Below are 25,850 nucleotides of genomic sequence, written 5' to 3' on the forward strand. Positions count from 1 at the left end.
AGAAGGCTTCAGGGACGTAGCGCGCGTCCTCGCGAGACCTGGGGGCTGAGGCGAGACCGGGGTGACTGGAGACTGGGTGGCGCGCGTGCTGATGACGAAAGCGGAAGTAGCTGAGACCAGAGGCGGGACGAGAGCCCCGAGGGGCTTAGAATTGCGGAAGTTTTGTGAGAAGGGTCGCGCGGTGTCGGAGGGCCGTGTGGTGTTGGAGCGGGTCCCCGAAAGGGCTAGGGGTCCGGGAGCCACCAGCCTGCGCACGTTTGGGGCTACCCTGGGCGCGACTCGACGTTGCCGCTGTTGGCTTCCTCTGTCCTCGTTCTTCCCCCAGAGCCGCCTCGGATCTCCGCCATGGCATCCACCTCGGCCAACTTCCAGGTATTTACCACCGTTCTCCCGCCCCCTGGAGAGCAGGAGCCGAGGGGCGGCGCGGGGGTGCGGTGGGGGCGGGGGCGGGGGAGGACGCGGCCGCGCCCGGGTGGCTGGCGGAGGCGGGCGGTGCCGGCCCCCGCAGCAGGTGGGCGAGGCGGGCTCTTCGCTTCCGCTTCCCGGGTCCCCCGCGCCCACCCGCCAGGTGAGGCTTCGCTTTGCTTGAGGTGGGGTGGGGTTTTTGGTTTTTGTTTTGTTTTGTTTTTTGTTTTTTCCCGTCTTTGGAACCAACTGGGCAGAGCTCTGAATGAGAGGCACAGACGCTCCAATCACTGAGAGAGAGGAAGGAACGTGGCGTCTGCAAAGCGCGGCTCTGAACCAGTGGAAGATGAGGTGGTCTTGGTCGTCCGGTCCCTCAAGCTCGTGTATGGCAGAGCCCTTCTCTTTTAGCTGTCAGGCGAAGAGAACTATGAGGACAGCCTTGGAATTGGAGGAATCCATGAATCCGTTGAGCTGTGCCTTAGTGTGCGCCTTACTGTGGCTCCCCAAAATGTATACAAAATCAGGGGTGATCTTAAAGCTCTTCTGTGGCTCCACCTCCCCACCGTACGCAGCGGGTACGGAGTTTGGTACATGATCTGGACTCCTAAGCTGTTAGACGTAGTTGTTTTACCTGTATGGAATCCATCGAGAAGAGAAATTTGAGAAATAGTGCTTCCCACCCCCAGAATGGACCTGAGGTTTCAGAGATATTTAGAATGAGACTTAGCTTCATGGAGCCCCGGTCCACCGAGTCATTTTGGGGAAAAGTTCAGCATAAAAGACCTGTGTTGAATCCTTGGCTTGGTCTCGCAGTAGTGGATCAGACATTAGTTGAGTGCCTGGTACAAGCTGCAAGGATAATGGAGGACTTGCTCAAGCCGGGGTAACTGATGCCCAAGAAACACCATTGAAAGTAGATCCATTGAAATAGAGCTCAACATTTCACCAAAAAAAAGGGTTGGGGGAGTGAGGAGCTTTCCTGGGACTTCTATCTCGAAAATGGACCCCAAAGATAGTGAAAGTAAATGTCTTGTATGTCTCATAACATTGTAATTGCAACTGTGACTTATTCCTTAGAATCAAGAATAAAGAATAGGTCATGTGTTGATTTTTGTCGGTATCTTTTCCAACAGGCTTGCATTTACTAAGATAGAACAGTCACCACTTAACGTTGTCATCGTTGTTGTTTTGTAGCCCCATTCAGAAAGGGACTTTTTGGTAAATGTTTTGGAAAAAGTATTGTTCCTTTGATAAAAGTATTGTTCCTTTGAATATCAAAGGCGATTTTTTTTTTTAAAGCGCTGTCTTCATCCATGTTGGTTTGTCAGTTAACTCGTGTTGTTCCACTGACTTTTCATCTGTCAAGACTTTGTATGTAATTTGGACATTCCGCAACATAATTTTCATTCGTTTACTGATATCTTTATTCCCTTGTAATAATTGCACTTTCATTCTATACTCGGTTTGCGTCATATTTGAATTGGGTTGTTGGATGTTCCTCAGTGAGTCAGTTGGAGATGGACACATACTAAAGGCATGTTGCAGGTGTTAAACGGGGAGGGCTGTGGAGTTACAGTTTTCTTGTGGTTGGGTCACAGGTGCCCCTTCTCATTCAGGCTTTTACCCCTCTAACCTAGGAAATTTGGACGAAGAATATTTAGATAACAAATGACTTTTGCCCTGAACAAGGCAAAACTTCCCATAACAGGATGCTTATAATCTAATAGAGAAATGCAGATCATTAAAAATTAAAATTATAGAATAACACAGTAATGCTATAATAGAATTAGAGGCTAGTGTGGGAGGGCAGAAAGGAAGGGCGTATCTAACTCTTCGAGGATAAAAAATGTTGCACAGAGGAGATGTGAACTTAGGTAAGGTGGAAGGTACTGATGCTAATTGCTTGGTGTTTGGTGTGATCTCATTTAGTCCTCAGAACAACTCTTCGGTATTAATTCAGTTTCACAGTATAAGAAACCAAAGTCTATTGAGGTTAGGATTTAACCCAGGACATAAAATTATTTTTTTAAAGATTTTATTTATTTATTCATGAGGGATACAGAGAGAGAGGCAAAGACACAGGCAGAGGGAGAAGCAGGCTCCTGTGTGGAGCCTGATGTAGGACTCGACTCCAGGACCCTGCGATCACACCCTGAGCCAAAGGCAGGTGCTCAACCACTGAGCCACTCAGGTGCCCCCTGGACATGTAATTAATTAGTACTGAAGTTAGCTTTGAATCCAAGTTTGTTTGCTTGTAAGTTTCTGGAGTTTTATTTTCCACTGTGAAGTTATGCCTTTTTGGACAAGAAAATGGGAAGTGTTTCAGCTAAAGAAAAATATGTACATACCTCAGTCTAGAAGTGTAATAAATCTTGGAGAGGGTTGAGAGAAATTGCAAGTAATGCAGTATGCATAGAACTCAAGTTTACTAGGTCCTAAATGTGTCATACATTTTGCTAAGTCTTAGGGAATCATAAAAGTAATAAATCACCCTTGATTTCCAAGGGCTTACATTCTTATGGGAGAAGACATCAACTGGGTGATGGGGATACTGTGTGATCTTTGGAAGTATGTACCAGAGACAGTGGAAATTTAGAGGAAGCATAGTCTAGGCCGCCTGGGGGTGTTGAGGAGGGCTTTGCAGCAAGAGGACCATGACTGTGTCAATGCTTGGAGAAGAAGCTAGAGTTTTTACAGAGAAGTAGTTGGATAGGGTATTCTAGGTGGAGAGTACACCGTAAACAAAGGCCTGAAGTCTGAGTTGTCTGGATTGTCACACTAGTTTGGTATGACTGGGACTGGGTGTGTAAGGTGGGAGGACAGGCCTAGGTAAGCCATGGAGAGGTGTGTACCACACAGAGATGATTGGTCCTCATCCTACCGTAGATAGAAAATCAGCAAATATGCTTGGGTTTTTGTTTTAGAAGGAAACAACCATGTGTGTACTTGCCTGGTAGCAGGCCTAGAAGCAGGGACACAGGTTAGGAGGTGGGGTTCTGTGTGGTGGGAGATGGTGAGGGCCAAAGTAGTGTAGTACCTATTAAAGAATTGAAAAGATTGATCAGAGACAGCTTAAAGAGGAAGAACTTGGCTTTGCATTTAGAAAGAGGGGCAGGAGGAGTCTGGGTTTTCTCTCAGATCCCTGGGTTGGATATCTGAATGGGGAGGAATTTGTTCTGGAATAATTAGAAAAGGGGCATATTTGAGGGCAGGTGGTCTTGAACTTTTTGAGTTTGAAATGCCTGTGGGGACAACCAAGTGGAAACGTTGAATGAGCAGTTGGATACATATGTGTAGAACTAGAGAGGGAGGGCCAGGCTGAAACAAGGGTTTGAGAGTTGATAGCATATGGATGGTAGCAGAGGTTGTGGGCATCTTGGAGAGTTCATAGGATGAGGAAATACAAGGACCAGATAGAAACTCTGGAATATTGACATTTAAAAAGAGAGAAAAGGGCTCCTGAAAAAGAATCATTGTAAGTCCAGAGTAAAGCCAAGAGAGAATGGTGCCATGAAGACCGAAGGAGGAGGCCACATCCAGGTTTCTGTTAGAAGGGTTCAGTGCTGTGGAGAGAGAGTTAGGTAAGTATGAGACCTTGGCATTCCACGGGAAGCATTGCCGTGGAAGAATCAAGGAACCATGATGAACTTGGGGTTCTCTTTGGGAATTTGCTATGGAGGTGAAGAGATGAGTAATGTAACTGGAGAGGATCCGAGGAATGAGGGAGAGCAGGTGTGTTTTAGTTTGTGTTTTGTAGATGTGAATCTGAGGTAGGGCTTCACAGACATTTTTATGCTGAGGGAGACCCCAACAAACAAAAAAAAAAGTGCGAGGAGATTAGGTTGGGGAGAGCAGTAGAGTGGCATATGATTGATGGTGGGAATGGTCTCCAGAGCATAGGAAAAAGACACAGCATTGACAGGAAAATACCCAGTGGGGGAAAGTTGTTGGAGATGATAGAGGTAGAATAACCAAAAGGAAGAAGATTTTGAGAAAGCAATTGGGAATTTTTTTCGTTTTTCAACAATTTCGTTAAGTACCCAGTGTGTGCAGGCACTGTTCCAGGCACTGGGGATAATGCAGCGTTGCAGATGAAGTTCCTTGCTCTTGGAGCTTACCTTTATATTAAAGGAGGTAGGCAAGAAGTGAGTATCCACAGATAAATGTAACAATAAGCACAGTGATGGGATAGGGTGAGGGGAGAGCTGAAAGCAGGGACGGAGGGAGTACAGCCTCTGCAGTAAGTTAGAGAGGGCCTTTCTGGGGATTTGGCATTGATCTGTGACGCAAAGGAGATGGTCATGCACCCGTGGGGGAAAGAGCATTTTCTAGGCAGAGGGATCAACAGTGCACAGGCTGCCTGAATGAAGGTAGACTAATGGGTTTGAAATGCAACCCAAAAGGAGCCAGGACCTGGGTCATTTAAGGCCTGGTAGACCAGGACCCAGCAGTTGGCTTTTGTTGACTGCAGTGGGAATCCATCACTGGTTGCATAAGAACTTCAGGGTGTGGAGTGTGGAAGCAGACCTACCACTTAGGAGGCTACGTGGTATTTTGACGCACGTGTTAGTGGATTGTGCTAGGATGTTAGCAATGGAAATGGGCAGGATTAAGAATAATTGACACTCCAAAACCATACAAGATGCAGTTAATTTCATTTCAGATGAAAAAAACCTTAACAGGAACAAGGGTGAAGTGGAGTATTCAGCAAGGGAGAAACAGATGCGTATTATCAAATCATCATCTTTGATTAAGGGTTTAACATGCGCTGTCTAGTACAGGAGCTACATGTAGCTATTTACATTTTACTCAAAATTTAAACTTCTCAGTCACTTTAGCCACAGATGCTCAGAAGCCAATTGTAGATAGTGGCTTCCATATTGGACAGTGCAAATACAAACGTGTCCATCAGAGAAAGGCTGGCTAAAAGTCATTAGTACCATATTTGGAGCTATATTATTAATACTGACTGAAGAGTTTTCCTTTAAGCATCAGTGTGGTGCCAAAAAGAGGACTGACTGCGAATGAAGGCAATGTGTAGCTGAAGAGGTGAGTGGCACAGCAATTCAAAATAGTAGAAGGAAATTGTAGCTAGAATAAGAAAGAATTTATTTCTTCTGCATTCATTTTTATATGACCAGGTGCACCAAACCACCAGTGGGTCACGCGGATGAGTGCTCTGATTCCACCCTTTATATCCTGCCTCATTTACCAAGCTTTTGAAAATTTTGCTTCAAGTTCAGGCTATGTGAACTGTGAAATATGTAGAACTACATCTCTCAATTCTAAAATACCGTTTCTTTTTCCCCCTCCTGCTACAACATATGGAAGACCTGTTCCTCCCATTTACTGCTTTCATTCCATCTATCTGCAATCCATAGTAACTGCTTCAAAATACAATATTCTCACACGTGATTGGTTTGAGGATGTTTGAATGACTTTTTTTCTTAATATAGGCTTATATTTAAAATAGCAAAACCGTGATCCTTTTTTCTACTGGCTCTCAATTTCTCTTGAATACAGTTTTACCACCTCGCTGAATCCAGGTGGAATGTTTTAATAAACCATGCTTGTTCTTATATATGTGTGTGTGTTTTTAAATATTAAAAATAGTTCTTAATGAAATTTTTATTTTGTGATAATCACAGATTTGCATGCAGTTGTGAGAAATAATGCAGAGAGATCCTGTGTTCCTTCCACCCATTGCCCGCAGTGGTAGCATCTTATAAAACTACAGTACTGTATCGTGACCTGTATGTTGACATTGATACATTCCACCAGTCTTACTCAGATTTTCCAGTTTTACTTGAGTGTGTGTATTTTTTAAAGATTTTGTTTATTTATTTGAGAGAGAAAATGGGTGAACAAACGAGGGGAGGGGCAGAGGAAGAGGGAGAAACAGACTCCCCAGGGAGCTCAGTATGAAGCTGGGCTGGATCCCAGGACCCTGAAGTCATGACCTGAGTTAAAGGCAGCCACTTAACCGACTAGCCACCCAGGCACACCCCTATACTCACGTATATCTTGTGTGTTTGTCTATGTGTTCAGAGTTTCATCACATAGGTAAGTTTCCTCCATCCAGTCATGATACAGAATAATTCTATCCACAGGAATCCCTCCTATGGCCCTTTTAGAACCATAATCACCTCTCTTTGTCTTCCCTCACCATGTATCCTGTTTCCCTGTTTCCCAACAATACTAATATACCCTCTGTCTCTGTTTTTGTCATTTCAAGAAGGTTATATAAATGGAATCATACAATATATAACCTTTTGGAATTGTTCTTTCCACTAAGCTTAATTCTCTTAGGATTCATTCATGTTGTGTGTATCAAGGTAGTTCCTTTTTGTTACTGAGTAGGACTCCATGCCTTGGGTTTGCCACAGTTTGTTTTTCCACTCTGGTTGAAAGACATCCGGAATGTTCATGTATAGATTTTTGTATGAACACAAGTCTTCATTTCTCTGGGATAAATACCCATGAGTGCAGTTTCTGGTTCATATGGTAGCTGCATGTTTACATTTATAAAAAACCCAACCAGTTTCTCAGAGTGGCTGTACCATTTTCCACCCTACCAGTTAGTGATCCTATTAGTGATCCAGTTCTCTCTGTGCCTACCAGCAATTGGTATTATGGTCACTATTTTTTTTTTTTTTTATTTTAGCCATGCTGATAGATTTTTTGAGATATCTCCTGCTGGTTTTAATTTGCCTTTCTCTTGTGGCTAATGATTTCAGACATCTTTTTGGTGCTGATTTGCCATCAGCATATTCTTTGGTGAAATGTCGGTTCTTCAGTTGATTTTCTACTTGGATTCTTTTTAAACTATTGAGTATGTGGAGTTCTTTCTATATTCTAAATATTAGTCTTTTCCTGAATATATAGTTTGCAAATATTTCTCCCATTCTGTAGCTTGTCTTTTCATCCTTTAACAGATTTTTTATAGACCAAAAGTTTTTTAATTTGATGAGGTTCAATTTATCATTTTTCTTTTTTTTTGAAGTATAATTGACATATACTCATTTCCCATGTACAACATGACTCATTATTTGTATATATTGTGAGATATCACCACAATACATCTGTTTAACATCTGTCTCCTTTCATTGTTACAAAAATGGTTTTCTTGTGATGAGAACTTTTAAGATTTACTCCCTTAGTAACTTTCAAGTATGCAATGTAGTGTTATTAACTGTAGTCACCCTACTATACTATATAACAAGAAGTTTGTATCTTTGGACTCCCTTCACCTATTTCACCTTTCCCCACTTCTTGTAACTACTAGTCTCTTATCTGTTATTTATGAACTTAGGTTTTTTGTTCGTGGATTTTTTTGTTTAGATTTCACATGTAAGTAAGATCGTATGATATTTGTCTTTCTCTGACTTATTTCATTTAGCATAATGCCCTCAAGTCTATCCATGTTGTCACAAATGCCAAGATTTCCCTTTTTTATGGCTGAATAATATCCATTGTATGTGTACACCACAATTGCTTTATCCATTCATCTGTCTGTGGACACTTAGGTTGTTTCCATATCTTGGCTATTTTAAAATAATGCTGCATAAAATAATGCTGAGATACAGGGGTGCATATATCTTTTTGAGTTCATGTTTTCATTTTCTGTGGATAAGTACTCAGGAGTGAAATTGCTGAATCATATGGTAGTTCTGTTTTTAATTTTTTGAGGAACCCCCATAGTGCTTTCCGTAGTGGCTGCGCCAATTATAGTCCCATCAGCAGTGCACAAGGGTTCCCTTTTCTCCATGCCCTCACCAATACTTGCGATTTCTTGTTTTATTGATAATAGCCATTCTGGCAAGTGTGAGGTGATAGCTCATTGTAGTTTTGATTTGTGTTTCCCTGATGATTAGTCACGTTGAATGCTGTTTCACATACCTGTTGGGCTTCTGTTCGGTCTTTAGAAAAATGTCGGTTTAGATCCTCTACCTATTTTTTAATTGAATCGTTTAGTTCTTTTGCTATTGTGTTGTATGAGGGTTTTTTTTTTATGTTTTAGATATTAATCCCTTAACACATAAACGATTTGCAAATATTTTCTTCCATTCAGTAGATTGCCTTTTCATTCTGTTGATGGTTTTTCCTTTGCTGTGCAGAAGGTTTGATGTGGTCCCACTTGTTTATTTGTGCCTTTATTGCCTTTGCTTTTGGTGGCAAACCCAAAAAGTCATCACCAAGACCAGAGACCGAGCTTACTTGCCTATATTTTCTTCAAGAAGTTTATGGTTTCAGGTTTTATGTTCAAGTCTTTAATCCATTTTGAGTTAATTTTCATGGATGGTGTAAGATTGTAGTCTAGTTTCATTGTTTTCCATGTTGCTGTTCAGTTTTCCCACTTTTCCCATTTTTTGAAAAAATATTTACTTTAGCGAGAGAAAGAGAGTGCGAGCAGGAAGGGCAGATGGAGAGAGAGAGAGAGAGAGAGAGAATATCCCAAGCAGACTCTGCACCAAGCTCAGAGCCTGACAAGGAGAGGGCCCAATCCCACAACCCTGAGATCATGACTCAAGCCAAAAGCAAGAGTCAGATGCCTGACCAACTGCGCCACCCAGTTACCACCACCACCACCTCCAGCAATTATTGAAGAGACTGTTCTTTTCTCTTTGGATATCCTTGGCTCCTGTGTGGTAAATTAATTGACCATATATGTGTGTGGGTTTATCTCTAGGCTTTCTCTTCTGTTCCATTGATCTACATGTCTGTTTTTATGCCCGTACCGTAGTGTTTTCATTTTATATATTATGCTTTTTGGTATGTAGTTTAAGAACCCTTTGCCTAGCTCTAAATGCTAAAGATTTTTGTTCTTTCTAAAGATTTTATAGTTTTACATTTTATATTTAAGTCCATAATGCATTGTGAGTTTTTTTTTTTTTTTCAAGTTAAAGCAGCATTAATTTATTATCTCTGTTTCTGTAGGCTAGAAGTCCAGGTACAACATAGCTCAGTTGGGTTTCAGCCCAGTTTTACCAGGCTTACACCAAGGTGTCTGCAGGGCTACATTTTTGTTTGTTTTTGAAGGCTCTAAACACATTGAGTTTGTTGGCAGATTTCAGTTTCATGTGGTTGTCAGACTAAGGTTCTTTTTCTTGGTTGTCAACTGAGGGTGATTCTCCACTTGTAGAAGCCTCTTGCGTATTCTGACTCATTGCCACTTTCTTCCATGCCAGTGTGGTTGAATTTTCATCCTGCTTCTATTCTTTCTGACCTTTCCTTCTTCCTCCTATCTCCTACTGTCAGCCAGAGAAAATTGTCTGTTTTAAGAGCATATGTGATTTTTTTTTTTTTAAGATTTTACTTATTAATTCGTGAGAGACAGAGACAGACTAGAGAGACAGAGATGCAGGGAACCTGACGTGGGACTCGATCCTGGGTCTCCAAGATCACACCCCGGGCCAAAGGCGGCGTTAAACCGCTGAGCCACCTGGGCTGCCCCATATGTGATTTTTAAAGTGTTTTTTGTTTTGTTTTGTTTTTTGCTTATAGATGTCTAACTGCTCCAGCACTGTCTTTTCCAGTGTTAACTTGCTTTTGCATATTTGTATGGATCTATTTCTAGGAGGGTTTTTTTAATATTGCAAAAGTCCATGTTCATTATAGGCATTTTTAAAAGATGCAAAAAAAAGTAGAGAAAAACTTGAGGCTTTTTAACAACCTCTGTTAAATTTTCTTTCCATCTTTTTCCTGTGTTATTTTTTGTTTTGTTTTGGGGTGGGTTTTTTTTGTTTGGTTTGTTTGTTTGTTTTTGCTGTTGTTTCAAACAGTAGAACTCATGCTACATGTAAAAATTGTATTATGCCTGGGGATCCTGGGTGGCTCAGCGGTTTAGCACCTGCCTTCGGCCCAGGGCATGATCCTGGAGTCCCGGGATCGAGTCCCACATCAGGCTCCCTGCATGGAACCTGCTTCTCCCTCTGCCTATGTCTCTGCCTCTCTCTCTCTCTCTCTCTCTCTCTCTCTCTCTCTCTGTGTGTGTGTGTGTGTCTCATGAATAAATAAAGTCGTTTTAAAAAATTGTATTGTGTCTTTTTTAAAAATTTCATCATATTACTGTGAATGTTTTTTAATATTATTTTAATGATTCTATAATAATCAGTTGTGTGGTGTCTTTTTGGTGCTTGAAATTAAAGTTTTCAGATTTGGTTTTGTTTTTCTTAAAAGACCTCTTTGGTTACTATCTTTGCTCAGTAAACCTTTTAGATGATTGCTAGATTAAAAGATTTGGGTATTTTCAGATTCTTGATATTTCATTGCCCCATTGCTTCTGAAGGGGTTTTACGCTATTTACATTTTACTATTGTTATATGCTTCATCTATAACAACTGGATTTGAGAATTTCCCGGAACAGACAGATTTGTTTTAAGGTTGCTTTTTTTAAAAAAAAGAAAACGTTCAGTATGATCACTTACTTCAAAGTTATGCTTATGTGATTTTGATGGTATGATTTACCTCCCTTCCAACAGAAAGCAGTAGATCTTGCTAGCAAAGCAGCCCAGGAAGACAAAGCTGGGAACTATGAGGAAGCTCTTCAGCTCTACCAACACGCTGTTCAGTATTTTCTCCACGTAGTTAAATGTAAGGCCTTAGTTTGCTTTTTAAGACGTTAAAGGAAAAGATTATTCTATTTCATTTGTAAAAATCAAAATACAACACCAAAAAAATTCTAAACCATCCATTTGCAAAAAATTCTCCCTTTCTTGTTAACAGTTTTTAAGTACTCAGCAAACAAATGTGCACAGCTATCATAGTTATTACTTTGTATACCTAAACATATTAAAATACCATATAGTTGTTGGAAATAGTTTTTATTTTACTAGTAATGTACCCAGATTATGTACCTGACATTTTCTAAACATCCTTGAAAGCACTCTTTTAAATACTTTTTTAAAAAATTGGTTGGGAAACATTCGTATATTTTTTAAATATGTATTCCATGCTTACCGTGTGCCGGGTATTGTTGTAGGCACTAGGGTATGACAGTGAGGGACAGATGGAAAAAAATACTGCCTTCATTGATCTTAAACATAATGCTGAGCATTTGAAAAAAAATGTCTTTAAGTTATTTTTGAATAATTTTAGCATTTGGATAATTTAGAATTTTCTTTTGAGCTTCTCTATTTCATTTTGAGGTTTTTCTGGCAAATAAAAGTAAAACTAAGAATGAATGGTAACATAAGATATGTGGGGCTAGTCTATGCTTTGCTGGTTGGCTTTTGAAATTGCTCTCACAGAGTTTTTTATGTAATAGATTTACAATATTATTGGTGTATATGATATATGGGATTTGTCATTTTTTTACTATGAAATAAAGTTTACATAGACATTAATGGAAATGATTAATATTGCTTTACTTCTGTTTGTCTTATATTGGTTTTGTATGAGACAAGTAGCTTTCAACTATCACAAAATGTTACAGGAAGTATATAAAACCCACAAAATATTAAATAATTTCTTATTATTTACCATTAACTTAAAATATCTTAATGTCTTGCTCAAATCTCTTTTCTGACTCAGACATGCTGTTGGCCTCCAACCATGCTGGAGGAAGCAGAGAAGAGTTGATGATCATTGGCTACGATGAACTAGAGATGCTCTTCCTCCCTCCCCCAAAATAGATTGTCCTTGTCTCAATACCATGTCTAAGAGTTTCAGCCTGTCTGTGTAAAATACTAATAGAAAAATCTCTCTCATTTTCCTTTAATAGATGAAGCGCAGGGTGATAAAGCCAAGCAAAGTATTAGGGCAAAATGTACAGAATATCTTGATAGAGCAGAGAAACTAAAGGAGTATCTGAAAAAGAAAGAGAAAACTCCACAGAAGCCAGTGAAAGAGGGACAGCCAAGTCCAGCTGATGAGAAGGGGTATGTATTTTAGAGTGTTAGATTTTATTATATCTAATTAAAAGATAAAATTACATTTAATTTGTGAAATCTGCTCACTTTGTTGAAACTAGGTGTTGGCAATCCATGACTCATAGGCCAGATCTGACCTGCTGCCTGTTTTTGAAAATAAAGTTTTATTGGAATGTATAGTCTCTTGCATATAAGAAATGAGATTCTGGGATGGGGTTATATGGCCTGGTTGGGTTTGAAGGCAGGAGGTTCTGGTTAGTTTTAGAAGATGTGATACTCAGAGTCCATGGTATACAGCGATAGGAGTTACTTAGATAATCCCCTGTGGTCATCAGGAATGGAATGTCTTGAAGGCAGTGCTTCAGGGGCTTTGTGGCTACTACCAAACGCCATCTTGAAGGACATAAGAACATAGGAACTAGAGTTGACTGCCTGCTTCAAACCTCATGGGAGAGTCTGAATGAAGAGAATTACAAGCTCAAGGTTTTCTATTCTCTTTTCAAGACGTGGTCAGGGAACCAGGGAGTTCTTGTGACACTTGAGAATATTTTTATCTTCTGTACCTACAGCACTGAGATAACGAAAATCAGACCCCACCTGATTTTTATGGATTACTTAGGGATTACCCTAGCAGATCTTATGGATTATTGAATTTCAGCATAGATTCAACTTCAGGGTTTCAAATATAAAAGTTGGGCCATTTAATGGAAGACTGGGGCTCCAAAATTAAAATAAAACTATTGGGAAAAATTGCATTAACCTTGAGTACCTGGACCCCCGACTCTTTCTGAGACACCCTTGCCAGCAGAAATGTCATCTCCCTGTGAGTTGAGGCTTTTGTGGTCTTGCTTGAAGACCCTGTAGTGTCCCCTCCTGAGATGGCTACCCAGTGGGGAGATGCCAATTCTATATTGAATAGCAGGATCCACGTTGGCTAATTTAAGCAATAAGGGATTTATTATAGAGTATTAACCTTACAGATTTGCAGTGGGGGCCTGGAGTTAAGCTTGGATTCCATATCCAGTAGGACCTCTGCCACAGCTCCCTCAGCAAGCCAGGGCTTTAGCTCGAAGCTTGCCTCCACTTCTTGGAGGAACTTGGGTTTCATGTGGAGCCCTTGCTGCAAGGAGGCCCAGAAGGGACAGACAGTATTTTATAAGTACGGTCTTCATTGTACAAGAAAGCATGGTAGAACAAGGTTGGAGTGAATATCAAGTGAATCACTTGGCAGTCTGTACCTAACCCATAACCCCACCATCCTATGATAAACAAGCTAGTCCCATTTGGGGGAAAAATCTGTCAAGCTTTTTAATCTCCGTGTATATGTTATGTGTTAAAAAAAATGATGTAATGCCATATTTTTTGCTTTATCAATTTTTCATTCAGTGTATTATAAACGTCTCAGTAAACTATTTCTACAGCTTCATTTTCAAAGATTGCAGCATAGTCTGTCATATGCTAATCCCTATGATTGAACATACTTTATTTCTGATTTTTTTCCCTTTTGGGAACAGTGTAGGCATGATTATCCTTGTAGTCAAAGCTTTAAACTCATTTTAAATTATTTTTTTTCAGAATACATTCGCAGATATGAAATACTGTGGTTGATTTACTTGTCTTTTGGTCTCATTTCATTTTCATCAAAAGCTTCATCTCTTCTTTGGAACCCCCAGACTAAGGATTATAGAACTTTATATCTTTTAAATAATTAATGCTCTGGGTTTTTCTCTCCTGGTTATGGCTTCTTTTTCTGATACATAGTTTGCCTGATTTGGTATTTTTATGTAGTTTACAACTCTCCTGTAATTCATCTTAAGTCTTTTGTGGAATGAGGTGTGGGGGCATGTGTTTATGCGTTTGTACATAACATAGGTATGTCATGGGAACTTGGAGCTGGTTCCTTCATTCTGGTCTTTTTGCCCCTTTCCTGTTCATGATTCCATATTGATGGATAATATGCCTGCTTGCTATTTTATTTAGTATACTCTTAAAAGTAATAAGTATAACTTTTAATGTGAATGCCTTATTTTGCTACTTAAGGTATAGGTATTTCAGTTTAATATTTCCTTAATTTTTGCCTTATTTTGCTAGCAATGAGTGATCACTTGAATATATTAAATTCTTTTTATTAGGAATGACAGTGATGGGGAAGGAGAAACTGATGATCCTGAAAAAAAGAAACTACAGAATCAACTTCAAGGTTGCTTTAGATTTCATTTTTAAATATACTATCTTATTTTTGTTTTAAACCTCATAGTGAATTATCTGTTTGAATTGATTTTTTTCCCCTGTATTCAAATGAGGTTCAAGAACTGGCTTTGGTTCCTAGTAGTCACATGCTGACTTTGTCCATTTTCATAGAATTTACCTGATAGGGTCTTTACTAGGTTGGTTTTTCCCGTGTAGTAAAAATACTGTTTGGTTTTTATATATATGCCTTTAAAAACCTGTCAATCAACTTACTCTTTTTCATTTTGTCTTATTTGCCTCCTTTTAGAAAAGGTAGCATTTATACTTCTAGCACATTGTAAAATCTGACGGATTAAAATTTCCAAATTGTCAGAGGAACAGAGTGAATTGGGACTCACTTGGCTTTTATTGCTATTGCTGTAGCTTATTATTGATGATTTATTTCATGTTTCTAGACCTTTCTCATCTGTGTTTTATCCTGTTTCAGTGTTACCATTTACATTTATCTCTTCCAGCTTTGTTTTTACCTTCTACACCTATAAAAAGCCTTTCATTCTCCTGTGCTTGTAGTATAGTGCATGATGAGAGGGTATGGATTTTGGTTCCATTCAGATCTGGAATCCTCTCCAGAGCCTGTTGCTCTAAAGCTATCTGATCACGGGCAGGTTCCCGAACCTCTCAGAGTAGAATACCCCAGCTCTAAAATGGAAATTACTAATACCTTCATTTCTGGGAAGATAGAATATTATAACAGTGTAAAAACTGCCAGGTTATATCTGACAAATTTTAGGGCCTCGGTAAATGGTAGTAGCTATGTGTATCTAAAATGGCATCTTTTTAATTGCTGGCTTTGTGTACTGAGATTTGATTGTTCTTTGATATGTTAATTGTTGGGTTGAATATTACGTATTTTGTTACTTTGAATCTTGCCAAAAAGAATGCATGGCTGAGAAGATTTCCATTGTATAGGCACAGCGTTGGTTAGTGAATGATGAATATACTTCGCTCAGCCAGTCCTTTAGTCTCGCCATACTAACTAGTGTCTTCATTTTTATTCTATTATTTGTTTTACCAGCCCCACTGGGATATATAGGAGAATACTATAAGCATAATATCTCAAAAACACTACAGTTAGTGAGGATAATTTATGAATGAGAACTTCAGTGGTGGATAAAGTGCAAAAGGAAAAGCTGAGTGTCTGCTGCTGCACCACCACTGCCCGCAGCAGTGGGGACACATACTTCATAGTCAGTTCTGCTGGACCATCCAGCGGTCTGAGCCAAGTGGCCTGACTTCAGCTCTAGGGCAGAAGGTGTTTTGGTATTTTTTTTTCCATCCTTTTGGTTTTGTTTCCCACTCTCCCCCACAAAGTAAAAGCTGGAGCGTATCTTTAGTTTCAGGAAAAGGTACAGACCAGTTTTTAATAGGGCATTCTCCTTCTCCTTCTCCTTCTCCTTCTCCTTCTCCTTCTCCTTCTCCTTCTCCTTCTCCTTCTCCTTCTCCCTCTCCTTCTCCTTCTCCCCCTCCCCCTCCCCCTCCCCCTCCCCCCACCCCCCTCCTCCCTCCCTCCTCCCTCCTTAGGGCATTCTTTCAAATTCGGTAATAATAAGAACCAGAGATGTACAAAAATACAAACACTGAAAACATTTAAATGAGGAAATTGTTTGGAATCTCAGAATGAAGTGGAGCTTGAAAGGAGTCCTAGCCTATCATATCTCAGAGTCCTTTTTTCCATCTTCATTTAATAGTTTGCTTGTGGGTTTCACTGTATAATATCCTTTTTTTTTTTTTTTTTAATTTTTATTTATTTATGATAGTCACAGAGAGAGAGAGAGAGAGGCAGAGACACAGGCAGAGGGAGAAGCAGGCTCCATGCACCGGGAGCCTGACGTGGGATTCGATCCCGGGTCTCCAGGATCGCGCCCTGGGCCAAAGGCAGGCGCCAAACCACTGCGCCACCCAGGGATCCCCTATAATATCCTTTTTTGAATCTTTCCTTTTTTTCCTGAAAGAGTATTTTAAGTCTTCTATTTCTGTTTTAAGTTACGACTTTAAGAGCAGTGTTTATATATTAAAATTTAAATTTTGGGACGCCTGGGTGGCTCTGTGGTTGAGCGTCTGCCTTTGGCTCAGGTCGTGATCCTGGGGTCCTGGGATTGAGTCTTGGATCAGGCACCCCATAGGGAGCCTGCTTCTCCCTTTGCCTATGTCTCTGCCTCTCTCTGCGTTTCACTTACGAATAAACAAATAAAATCTTAAAAAAATAAAGTTAAAGAATTTATTATTTGAGTTTTCTGTTAACTGTTTTGATGCTTAGTGACTTTTGAGGTTTAATAACATGAGTATAATCAAAGACTGAATAAATTTATCTAATTGGAAACAAATTGTTTGGCCTTTATTCCCAATAATCCTTTTCCCCTTTTTAAATTACTACTTTTATTAAATAATATTAGTTTTTATCTAAATAATTTTTATCACTAAACATTCTAAAATGACCTTTACATTTTGAAAAATATTAGTTAAATGTGAAGATAAGTTTTGGCATATTTAGAATATTCATACTTAGAAAAAACTTAAGTTGACCAGATTCTGCTTATATATAAAGTAAATTTCCTTTTTTTTTTTTTTAACTATTACAAAATCCTATCGGATAATACAAATATTTTCTCATGTTGGGATACTAAGCGGAATGGAACATAGAAAAGGTGAATTGGCTCTAATTTATACTTAATGTGAACTTTTAGAATGCAGAAAGTATTTATAGTTTTTTTTTTTTAACATTGTATTTTTTTAAATAATCTCAAGAGTCATATGCTCCTCTGACTGATCCAGCCAGGCATCCAGATTTCATTTAATTTTAATCTATAGCTAAAGATTTTCATAATATAAGTAGGTCATGTAATATAACTACTTTCATAATAATAAATGATCTTTCATAGCAAGAAGAAATACCCATAAAACTAACTTCATTGGTAATCAGTGGATTGTGTAAGTGGTGATGTTTTGCTATACTTAAAAAAATTACACATCGCCTTAGAATCAGCTTTTGGAAAAGTTTTTGATAAAAGATGATTGAAAACTTTTGCTAATCTATATTAGAGGAAACCTTTTGTGGACTCTTACTGCAACAATTGCTGTGGCTTCTGAATATCTTGTATTGAAAACTTAAATCATACAGATAACTTTTTAATGTAAAAAAATTTTAAGTAGGTATTTAGAAGCCAAAAAGAAAATTTAACAAATCTCAGGAAAGGATTGCAGATCTACAGGAGCACATTTTCTTTCTCTCCTTCATCATCCGCTCCCTCTCATTCTCCCTACTATTTATCTGTCCATCCAACCATCCATCTGTCTGTCTGTATCACCAATTAAAGTTATTAAGTTTTTTTTTTTATTTTGGTGCTTAAGGAGAGCATTAGATCACTGGGTATTTTTGTTAAAAAGAAGTAGTTGATCAACCCCCATTGAACAGGTACTTTCAGTACTTCAGAATCAGTGCATTCAAACTGATTTGTAACCACTTGGTACAATATTTCGTGATTTTCCAAACACACTAATATTCATTATGTCATTTTATCCCTCCACTAACCCATCTTAAGTGGTTTGGGCAGATAGTATTCTTTTCATTTTACAGTGAGGAAGCAGAAATAGAAAAGTTAAGTGACCTACCCTAGGTTAGCCAGTCACCCAGCCCAGCTTTCTGACTCCTGCTGACTCTGCCCCACAATTACTTCCTAATCACATGATTTCAATAAGGTTTTTTTATAGATAAAACTTTTCCAGTTTTATAATGTATTTCTTGAATGTCATTATTTCATGTTGTCTTCTACATTTGATGCAATAGTCTTCCTTAATTTAAAGATGATATACTTCTTTTGTAGGTGCCATTGTTATAGAGCGACCAAATGTGAAATGGAGCGATGTTGCTGGTCTTGAAGGAGCCAAAGAGGCACTTAAAGAGGCTGTGATACTACCTATTAAATTTCCTCATCTTTTTACAGGTAAGATGACTGTGAAATAGGTTTTTTGATGATTCCTTAAAAACACATTGACAGCTGAGGTAGAGCATTATGGATTTTTATCACCATATTATAAGTTAGCACCGTAAACAAATTGTTATAAGGTGGTGATGTACCTCTGCACAAAGGTATTTATTTTGTACATGTATTTGCAATATACATATATTACAAAAAGACCCAGATGTCAACCAGAAAAGCATAGGCTAAATCACCAACATGCAGCGGAATACTGTGCACTCATTCAAATACAGGGTATGTCTACATTAAGAAATTTAGCTCTGTGTTATAATTGACATGAAAGGATGTCCACATATACATAAATATCAGAACACAAGTTATCAATATGTGTAGTATGACTCACATTTATTAAATAAATGCTGAGAAGTAAATATAGACAGATTGACATAAAAATGTTATGCCTAGGAGATAAGATTATGGATGGTTTTTACCTTTTCTTTGAAGTTTCATCTGATGTTTTTCCAGTGGTCATGTACTAGTTTTATAAGAGTTTTCCCCACTTTTTAAAAAGAGCAAGAATTATTTAATATTTTCAGACAAAGTAGCTATCCTCTGGAGACAATTCATTTTCCCTGTGAGGAGAATATTGCTAAGCCAACCCTCGTGGTGTAGTTGAAGTTACAGCTCCAGCAGCAGGTGATCTGTATATGCTGAAGCATTCCCTCACATTGTCCTTGTTGTGACTGATAGCCTGCCTCTGTTATGGTATGGCTATACCCGTGGTCTAACAGTGCAACAGGATATCCCTTTTAGAAACCAGCTGATTTGTGTAGAGAGCAAATCTGTGACATTGGCCTCAAACTGAATTAGGTCCAGAGGGTGATGTCATATAGAGTAGTGATGAGGAAAGAACCTGTGGGCCACTGGTTGTCCACCAGGCCACCTATGACTCACAACCTAACTTCAGAAATACAAAATTAACGGTGTAAAAGTTGACATCGTGATCCTATAAAGGCACAAAAGCATGATTGAGTTCATTTTCTATTACTTACCACCAATATTTTCAAAACACAAGTCATTTATGTATCTTGTTTCTGATTATTTCCATATACGTGTACCATTACTATTTTTTAAATACTTTCCTTTAAATCACTGACTTTGAGCAAATTTTTATTAAAGTACAGCATAGACATAGAGACTAGCAGGAACCTAAAAGTGTTCAGTTTCATAAATGATCAGAAAGTACATCTATGTAATCATCATCACACATACCAAGAGATAATACTAATAATCCACCCACAAGTCCCTCTGCCAGTTCTTTACTCTGCAGAGGTGATCACTTGACTCCTAACACTATAGATCATTTTGCCTATAACTGAACTTATTAATCATCTTTCTTATTTTTCTGTAGTAACTTCATTTTAAAACATTGCTTTGTGTCTACTATAAATGGAAAAATTAATATTTTTCTAATACACATTTTAAAAATTATTTAAATAGGGCACCTGGGTGGCTCAGTCAGATAAGCATCTGCCTTCAGCTCAATTTATGATCTCAGGGTCCTGGGATGAAGCCCCACATCAGCCTCCCTGCTCATGCTTTCTCTTATGCTCACTGTCTCCCAAAGTCTTTTAAAAAAAAATGTATTTAAATAAAAAGTATTTGTATGCTACCTAAAAAGTACTCCATCTGCCACCAGTCACATATACCACACTTAAGGGAACACGGACTTACAATTTCAGACATTTAAAATGGGAAGATAGAATTCAACTCAAAGTTGAGGCTTTCATAACAATAAATACAACAGTAGTTAGTTTTGCCATTAGTAATCTGCATATCGTTCTTATGTAGCTACCATGTCCCCGTCCAGTTTCAACCTAGAAATTTTTTAAATGTATATTTCATGGTTTTACCAAATGTAACTCAGCCAGTTTTATTTTAGGCAGCATTATTTCCTATTAGGAAAATTGAAATACAAAGAGTTGATTTCTTCACTTGTTATATTTTCACAAAACTAGGATTTCAGGTGGTAGAGTCTCCTTATTACCCAACCATCTGAATAAGAATATGCTCTCTATAATACTAGACTACGCTTCCCTGTGGAATCAGGAATTGAATAGAACTTTGGGACAGATCAACCAGACTGTGTTAGTTTCATTTCTCAAGAGTCATAAATATTTAAAAGAAAATGTTTCCAGCTGCCCTTACTGTATGGACATAGTTTATCCTACAGTATACTGATACTGAGTGTTGCAGATAGCAGACAATCAGGAAGTGCCTTTTAGACTGTAAGCCCAGGGAGGGCAGAGATCCTTTTGTGTTTATAGTTCTCTGTCTATACATTGTGGTTTTAGTACATAGTGGTTGAATGAATGAGTGAAGTAAATGAACTTCCTGCTAGAAAGATTATATCAGTGCAAACGCATTTGACAAAGTGTTCCCTATGAAAAGCAAATGAGATACTTTTAAGACATACTTACCTTAGTTTGATTAATTTAAAAAAAGTTTTTTATTCTGATAGCTGTAGAGTTAAAAACCTCTTCCACAGTATTCTTCAGTATGAATTATGTCTCTAGTAACAGAAATTAACAGTTGTGAGATTCTCATATTATTTTTCTAATGCAAATTTTAGGCAAGAGAACACCGTGGAGGGGAATTCTGTTATTTGGACCGCCTGGAACAGGAAAGTCCTATTTAGCCAAAGCTGTAGCAACAGAAGCAAACAACTCAACATTTTTTTCAATATCTTCCTCTGACCTTGTCTCTAAGTGGCTAGGTGAAAGTGAAAAGTAAGTAGTAAGTTGACCTTTTCTTTTCTGTTTTTTACTTTCTCTTTCCTGGAATCATTATATCAGTCTATAAAGTAATAGTTTTCTTACATCATTCATAGACATTCAGAGAAGTGACATAAATATTCATTTTTCTGTGAAATCAGTCCCTCATTTGAAATTCATTTCATAGGAAAAGATAACATATGTAGTTACATATAATATAGTTTAATAAATCATAAATGGAATTATCCAACTGTACCATTTTTATTTTCTGGACCAAAACATGATTGAATCTTAAGAATTCTTATAATATTGTATGTGTTCTATTTTAGGTTTTTTTTATTAAGTCATGTGTCATTTACTGTTTTTATTAAGAAACTGAAAGCTTTTATTTATTTTTAGGCTAGTTAAGAACTTATTCCAACTTGCCAGAGAGAATAAGCCTTCCATTATCTTCATTGATGAAATTGATTCTCTGTGTGGCTCAAGAAGTGAAAATGAGAGCGAAGCTGCCCGTAGAATTAAGACTGAGTTCCTAGTTCAAATGCAAGGTAGGGGTACTGACTTCTGAAATATTTTCTACTTATTGTATAACTGCTGTTATCACAATAATGGAAAAAGTTCGAGCCAAATTTCTCCATTTTAGCTGACTAAGTGTTTTCATTATGCCATGTTTCATTCTGATTGTCCTGCATATGCACACATAATCTGCACCCCATTGTAATCATCTGTAGGGCTCTGGCATAAACAGTAAGGAGATCCACATACTCACTTATAACCTACCACGAACAGTATCAGCAAAAGGAACGTATAAACTTCAAATGAAATCTTTTAAGAAATATTTTGAGAAGAATATGAATAGTATTTGTCTGCAATCTAGAAGATTTGATTCTCGGGAATATTTGCATTATATTTGAATAATGTGATATTTGATTAAATATAGTTTTTTCAGAGAGACTCTCGGGTCACTTTAACATTAAAACACCACACTTTTTTTTCTTTTTTAAATTTTATTTAAATTCAACTAATTAACATAATGCATTATTGGTTTCAAAGGTAGAGCTCAGTGATTCATCAGTCTTATATAGCACCTAGTGCTCATGATATCATGTGCCCTCCTTAATGTCCCATCACCTAGTTACCCCATCACCCCACTCTCTCCCCTCCAGTGACCTTTGGTTTGTTTCCTATGATTAAGAGTCTCTTTAAAAAAAAAAAAAAAAAGAGTCTCTTATGATCTGTCTCCCTCTCTGATTTCATCTTGTTTTACGTTTTCCTCTCTTCCCCAATGATTCTCTGCTTTGTTTCTTAAGTTCCATATATGAGTGAGATCATATAATTGTCTTTCTGTGAATTACTTCACTTAGCATAATATACTCTTGTTCCATCCATGTCGTTGCAAATGGCAAGATTACATTTTTTTGATGGCTAAGTAGTAATTTGTTATATAAATAAATAAATAAATACATATATATATTTTATATATATATATATTTTATATATATATATTTATATTTATATATATCTCCCACGTCTGTTGGTAGACATCTGGGCTCTTTCCATAGTTTGGCTATTGCGGACATTGGTGGTATGAACATTGGGTGTAGGTACCCCTTTGGATGACCACATTTGTATCTTTGGGGCAAATACCTAGTAGCACAATTGCTGGGTTGCAGGGTGGCTCTATTTTCAACTTTTTGAAGAACCTTCTTACTATTTTCCAGAGTGCACCAGCTGGCAATCCCACCAACAGTGGGATTTTTTTTTGTCCACATCCTTGCCAACACCTGTTGTTACCTGACTTCATAATTTTAGCTATTCTGACTGGTATGAGGTGGTATCTCATTATGGTTTTGATTTGTATTTCCCTGATGCCAAGTGATGTTGAGCATTTCTTCATGTGTCTGTTGGCCATTTGTGTCTTCTTTGGAGAAATGTCCCTTCATGTCTTCTGCCCATTTCTTGATTGGATTATTTGTTCTTTGGGTGTTGAGTTTCGTAAGTTCTTTATAGATTTTGGGTACTAGCCCTTTATCTGATGTGTCATTTGCAAATATCTTCTCCCATTCTGTCCTTTGCCTTTTTGGTCTTGTTGACTGTTTCCTTTGTTGTGAAAAAGGTTTTTATCTTGATGAAGTCCTAATAGTGCATTTTTTGCCTTTGTTTACCTGGCCTTTGGAAACGAAAACCCTTTTTTTTTTTTTTTTAAATGGGTTTCTTTTTTCTTTTTTTTTTTTTTTTTAAGATGTATTTATTCATGAGAGACAGAGAGGGAGGCAGAGACACAGGGAGCCCGATGCAGGACTAGATCCCAGGACCCCAAGATCACACCTTGAGTAAAAGGCAGATGCTCAACCACTGAGCCGACCAGGCATCCTGAAAACACTACATTCTTAACAGAACATATGGACGAGATTGAAAAAAAAAAAAAAACTAAAATGACAAATTATTTAAAATATTTCTTATTTTCATAACAGGTGTTGGTGTAGACAATGATGGAATTTTGGTTCTGGGAGCTACAAATATACCTTGGGTTCTGGATTCTGCCATCAGAAGAAGGTCTGATGATACAGTGAAGGTCTTATTTCTTAACTGTAGATGTAACAAGTCATAACAGTTCCCTTTTTATCCAACGAAAAGATATTCTGAGAACTTTTCAGAATTTTTTTGAGATACCCTAATCCTATTGCCCCCTGTGTTAGGGGAAGAGAGGCTGGCGTTTGTCTGCTTACTTGGTTGCTATACTGAAGATAAGAGATGTTCATATACAGAATCTTTAACATTGGAAAATGTATTACCTAATGCTTATTATTAATTCTAATGAAACTTCATGGGCACTGATGCTTCACAAACTTACAAATGTAGCTTGCTATTTCAATGGAAAATTTCCATGTAAAATGTTAGCAAAATGACATTTATAGAAGTTAAAGTATGATAGATAACCAAGATATATTTTCATTAAAAAATTTATGTCTATAATTTTTAAATTGCATCTTGAACTTAAGCTACAGGAAAGGTTTATAGATTCATTACTTTTCACGCACACCATTCCCTATTTCATTCATTGAATTTTGCATCGTAAAAATTAGCACCGGTTCTTGCTGCTTTTATCCTGTTCACTTGATAGTTTGCCAGGATGCTGGATTACCATTCCATATTAAGAAAGGCAATCTGCTGTTTGTTTTGGAAAAATGTGCTAATTCTAAACCCATCTCTAGAGATTATGGGAATTTAAAATTCTCAAGACCACAGAGAGGTACCTGAAGGAAGAAAAGTCCATTTAAATTGTCCCTTATTGCTTCTTCTCTGTCTCTAAAGCTAAAATTCTGAGAAGCGAGTAAAGTTATTGTTCATAAAACAGCATTTATGAGCTAGTAGGATTATTTATTCTGAATGTACCCATTGTAATAAAGTGGGCATTTTGTGTAAACATGTTTATTAGATTTTGAGTAGCTTTACTGTTTTTGAATTTAAGAAACTAGTTGTCATCTCTTATTTCGTATGATTAACCATATTAATCCCTTGACCGGGAGTTCAGAGTATAATTCTGTAGGAAACTAATCTTGTGGGACATATCATGTTGTGAATTCTAGACATTATTAACACTATGGCCAAAGTAACCCAAAAATCATGTGAGAATGGATAAATTACTTCAAATTGGCTCTCTGGCTATTTTAGTTTTCCTTTTTAGTTGTTAATGTGTTTGGATATTTTCCCATTATTTAATCTAAATACATATGGTTAACCTATGGACCCATTTAATTTACTCAGCTTAGCTTTGTATAAATGAGAATATCTGAGCATCTTGTTTCTTCTTGAGAAATCTGAATTTTCAATTGAAATTAAATATATGTAGTAATCTTGATGTAATTTTTCTTTCATTTTAAGATTTGAGAAACGAATTTATATTCCTTTGCCTGAGGCCCATGCCCGAGCAGCAATGTTCAAACTGCACTTAGGGACCACTCAGAACAGTCTAGCAGAAACAGACTTCCGAGAACTCGGGAAGAAAACGGACGGTTATTCGGGTGCAGACATAAGTATCATTGTGCGTGATGCATTAATGCAGCCTGTAAGAAAAGTGCAGTCAGCTACTCATTTTAAAAAGGTGAGGAGCTTTGATCCTCCTTTCAGATATTTTTAAAAAGTCAAGTTTTGAGACCATCATTGATTTGTCTTCAAATAATTTCAGGAAGGTTTCATAACTAGTGGGTTTATAGAATTAACATTTTAATTTCATTGAAAATAAGTTCTCCCACAAAATTTATTAATGGCTGTTAATAATAGTCCTACATTTTAAAATTTTTTATGCAATGATTTTTGAGGTACTTGTTATTTTTATATAAGTGTAGAAACTTTAAATATATAGTTACTGCTGGTGTAACTAGAATATCCTTGCACAGAATCTGGTGCATTTGCACCTCATTAACAAAGGAAAAATACTAATAGCTAATATTTAAATATGCCTGGCACTGTATTCTATTCCTTATGTCCCTATGTCATTTGGTCCTCCCAAAAACTTTACAACAGGTGCCTGTTACCACCCGTTGATCATCAGTCTGAGACTCAGATGTTAATGTGATTGAACTGGGACTTGGGTGCTAACACAGTTTCCCGAGATCCCACCAGAGAGGTGC

At 37.7% G+C, this 25,850-nt stretch overlaps 1 protein-coding gene across 2 annotated transcripts in view; it reads left to right on the forward strand.

The window, feature by feature from the left end:
- The first annotated feature begins 77 nt into the window (after positions 1 to 77).
- VPS4B (vacuolar protein sorting 4 homolog B) overlaps positions 78 to 25,850 on the forward strand; it is a 34,469-nt gene continuing 8,696 nt past the window's right edge. The window contains exons 1-9 of one of the 2 annotated variants that reach the window (XM_072821229.1): positions 78 to 372; positions 10,887 to 10,998; positions 12,128 to 12,284; positions 14,408 to 14,475; positions 18,347 to 18,466; positions 21,075 to 21,231; positions 21,616 to 21,764; positions 23,691 to 23,772; positions 25,102 to 25,321. In XM_072821229.1, coding sequence (XP_072677330.1) covers positions 346 to 372; positions 10,887 to 10,998; positions 12,128 to 12,284; positions 14,408 to 14,475; positions 18,347 to 18,466; positions 21,075 to 21,231; positions 21,616 to 21,764; positions 23,691 to 23,772; positions 25,102 to 25,321 — 1,092 coding nt within the window. In that variant the 5' untranslated portion in view covers positions 78 to 345. The remainder of the gene's footprint in view (positions 373 to 10,886; positions 10,999 to 12,127; positions 12,285 to 14,407; positions 14,476 to 18,346; positions 18,467 to 21,074; positions 21,232 to 21,615; positions 21,765 to 23,690; positions 23,773 to 25,101; positions 25,322 to 25,850) is intronic. The other variant, XM_072821219.1, reaches the window with a different exon arrangement.

Source organism: Canis lupus, chromosome 1 (assembly GCF_048164855.1).
Source record: "Canis lupus baileyi chromosome 1, mCanLup2.hap1, whole genome shotgun sequence".
NCBI lineage: Eukaryota > Metazoa > Chordata > Mammalia > Carnivora > Canidae > Canis > Canis lupus.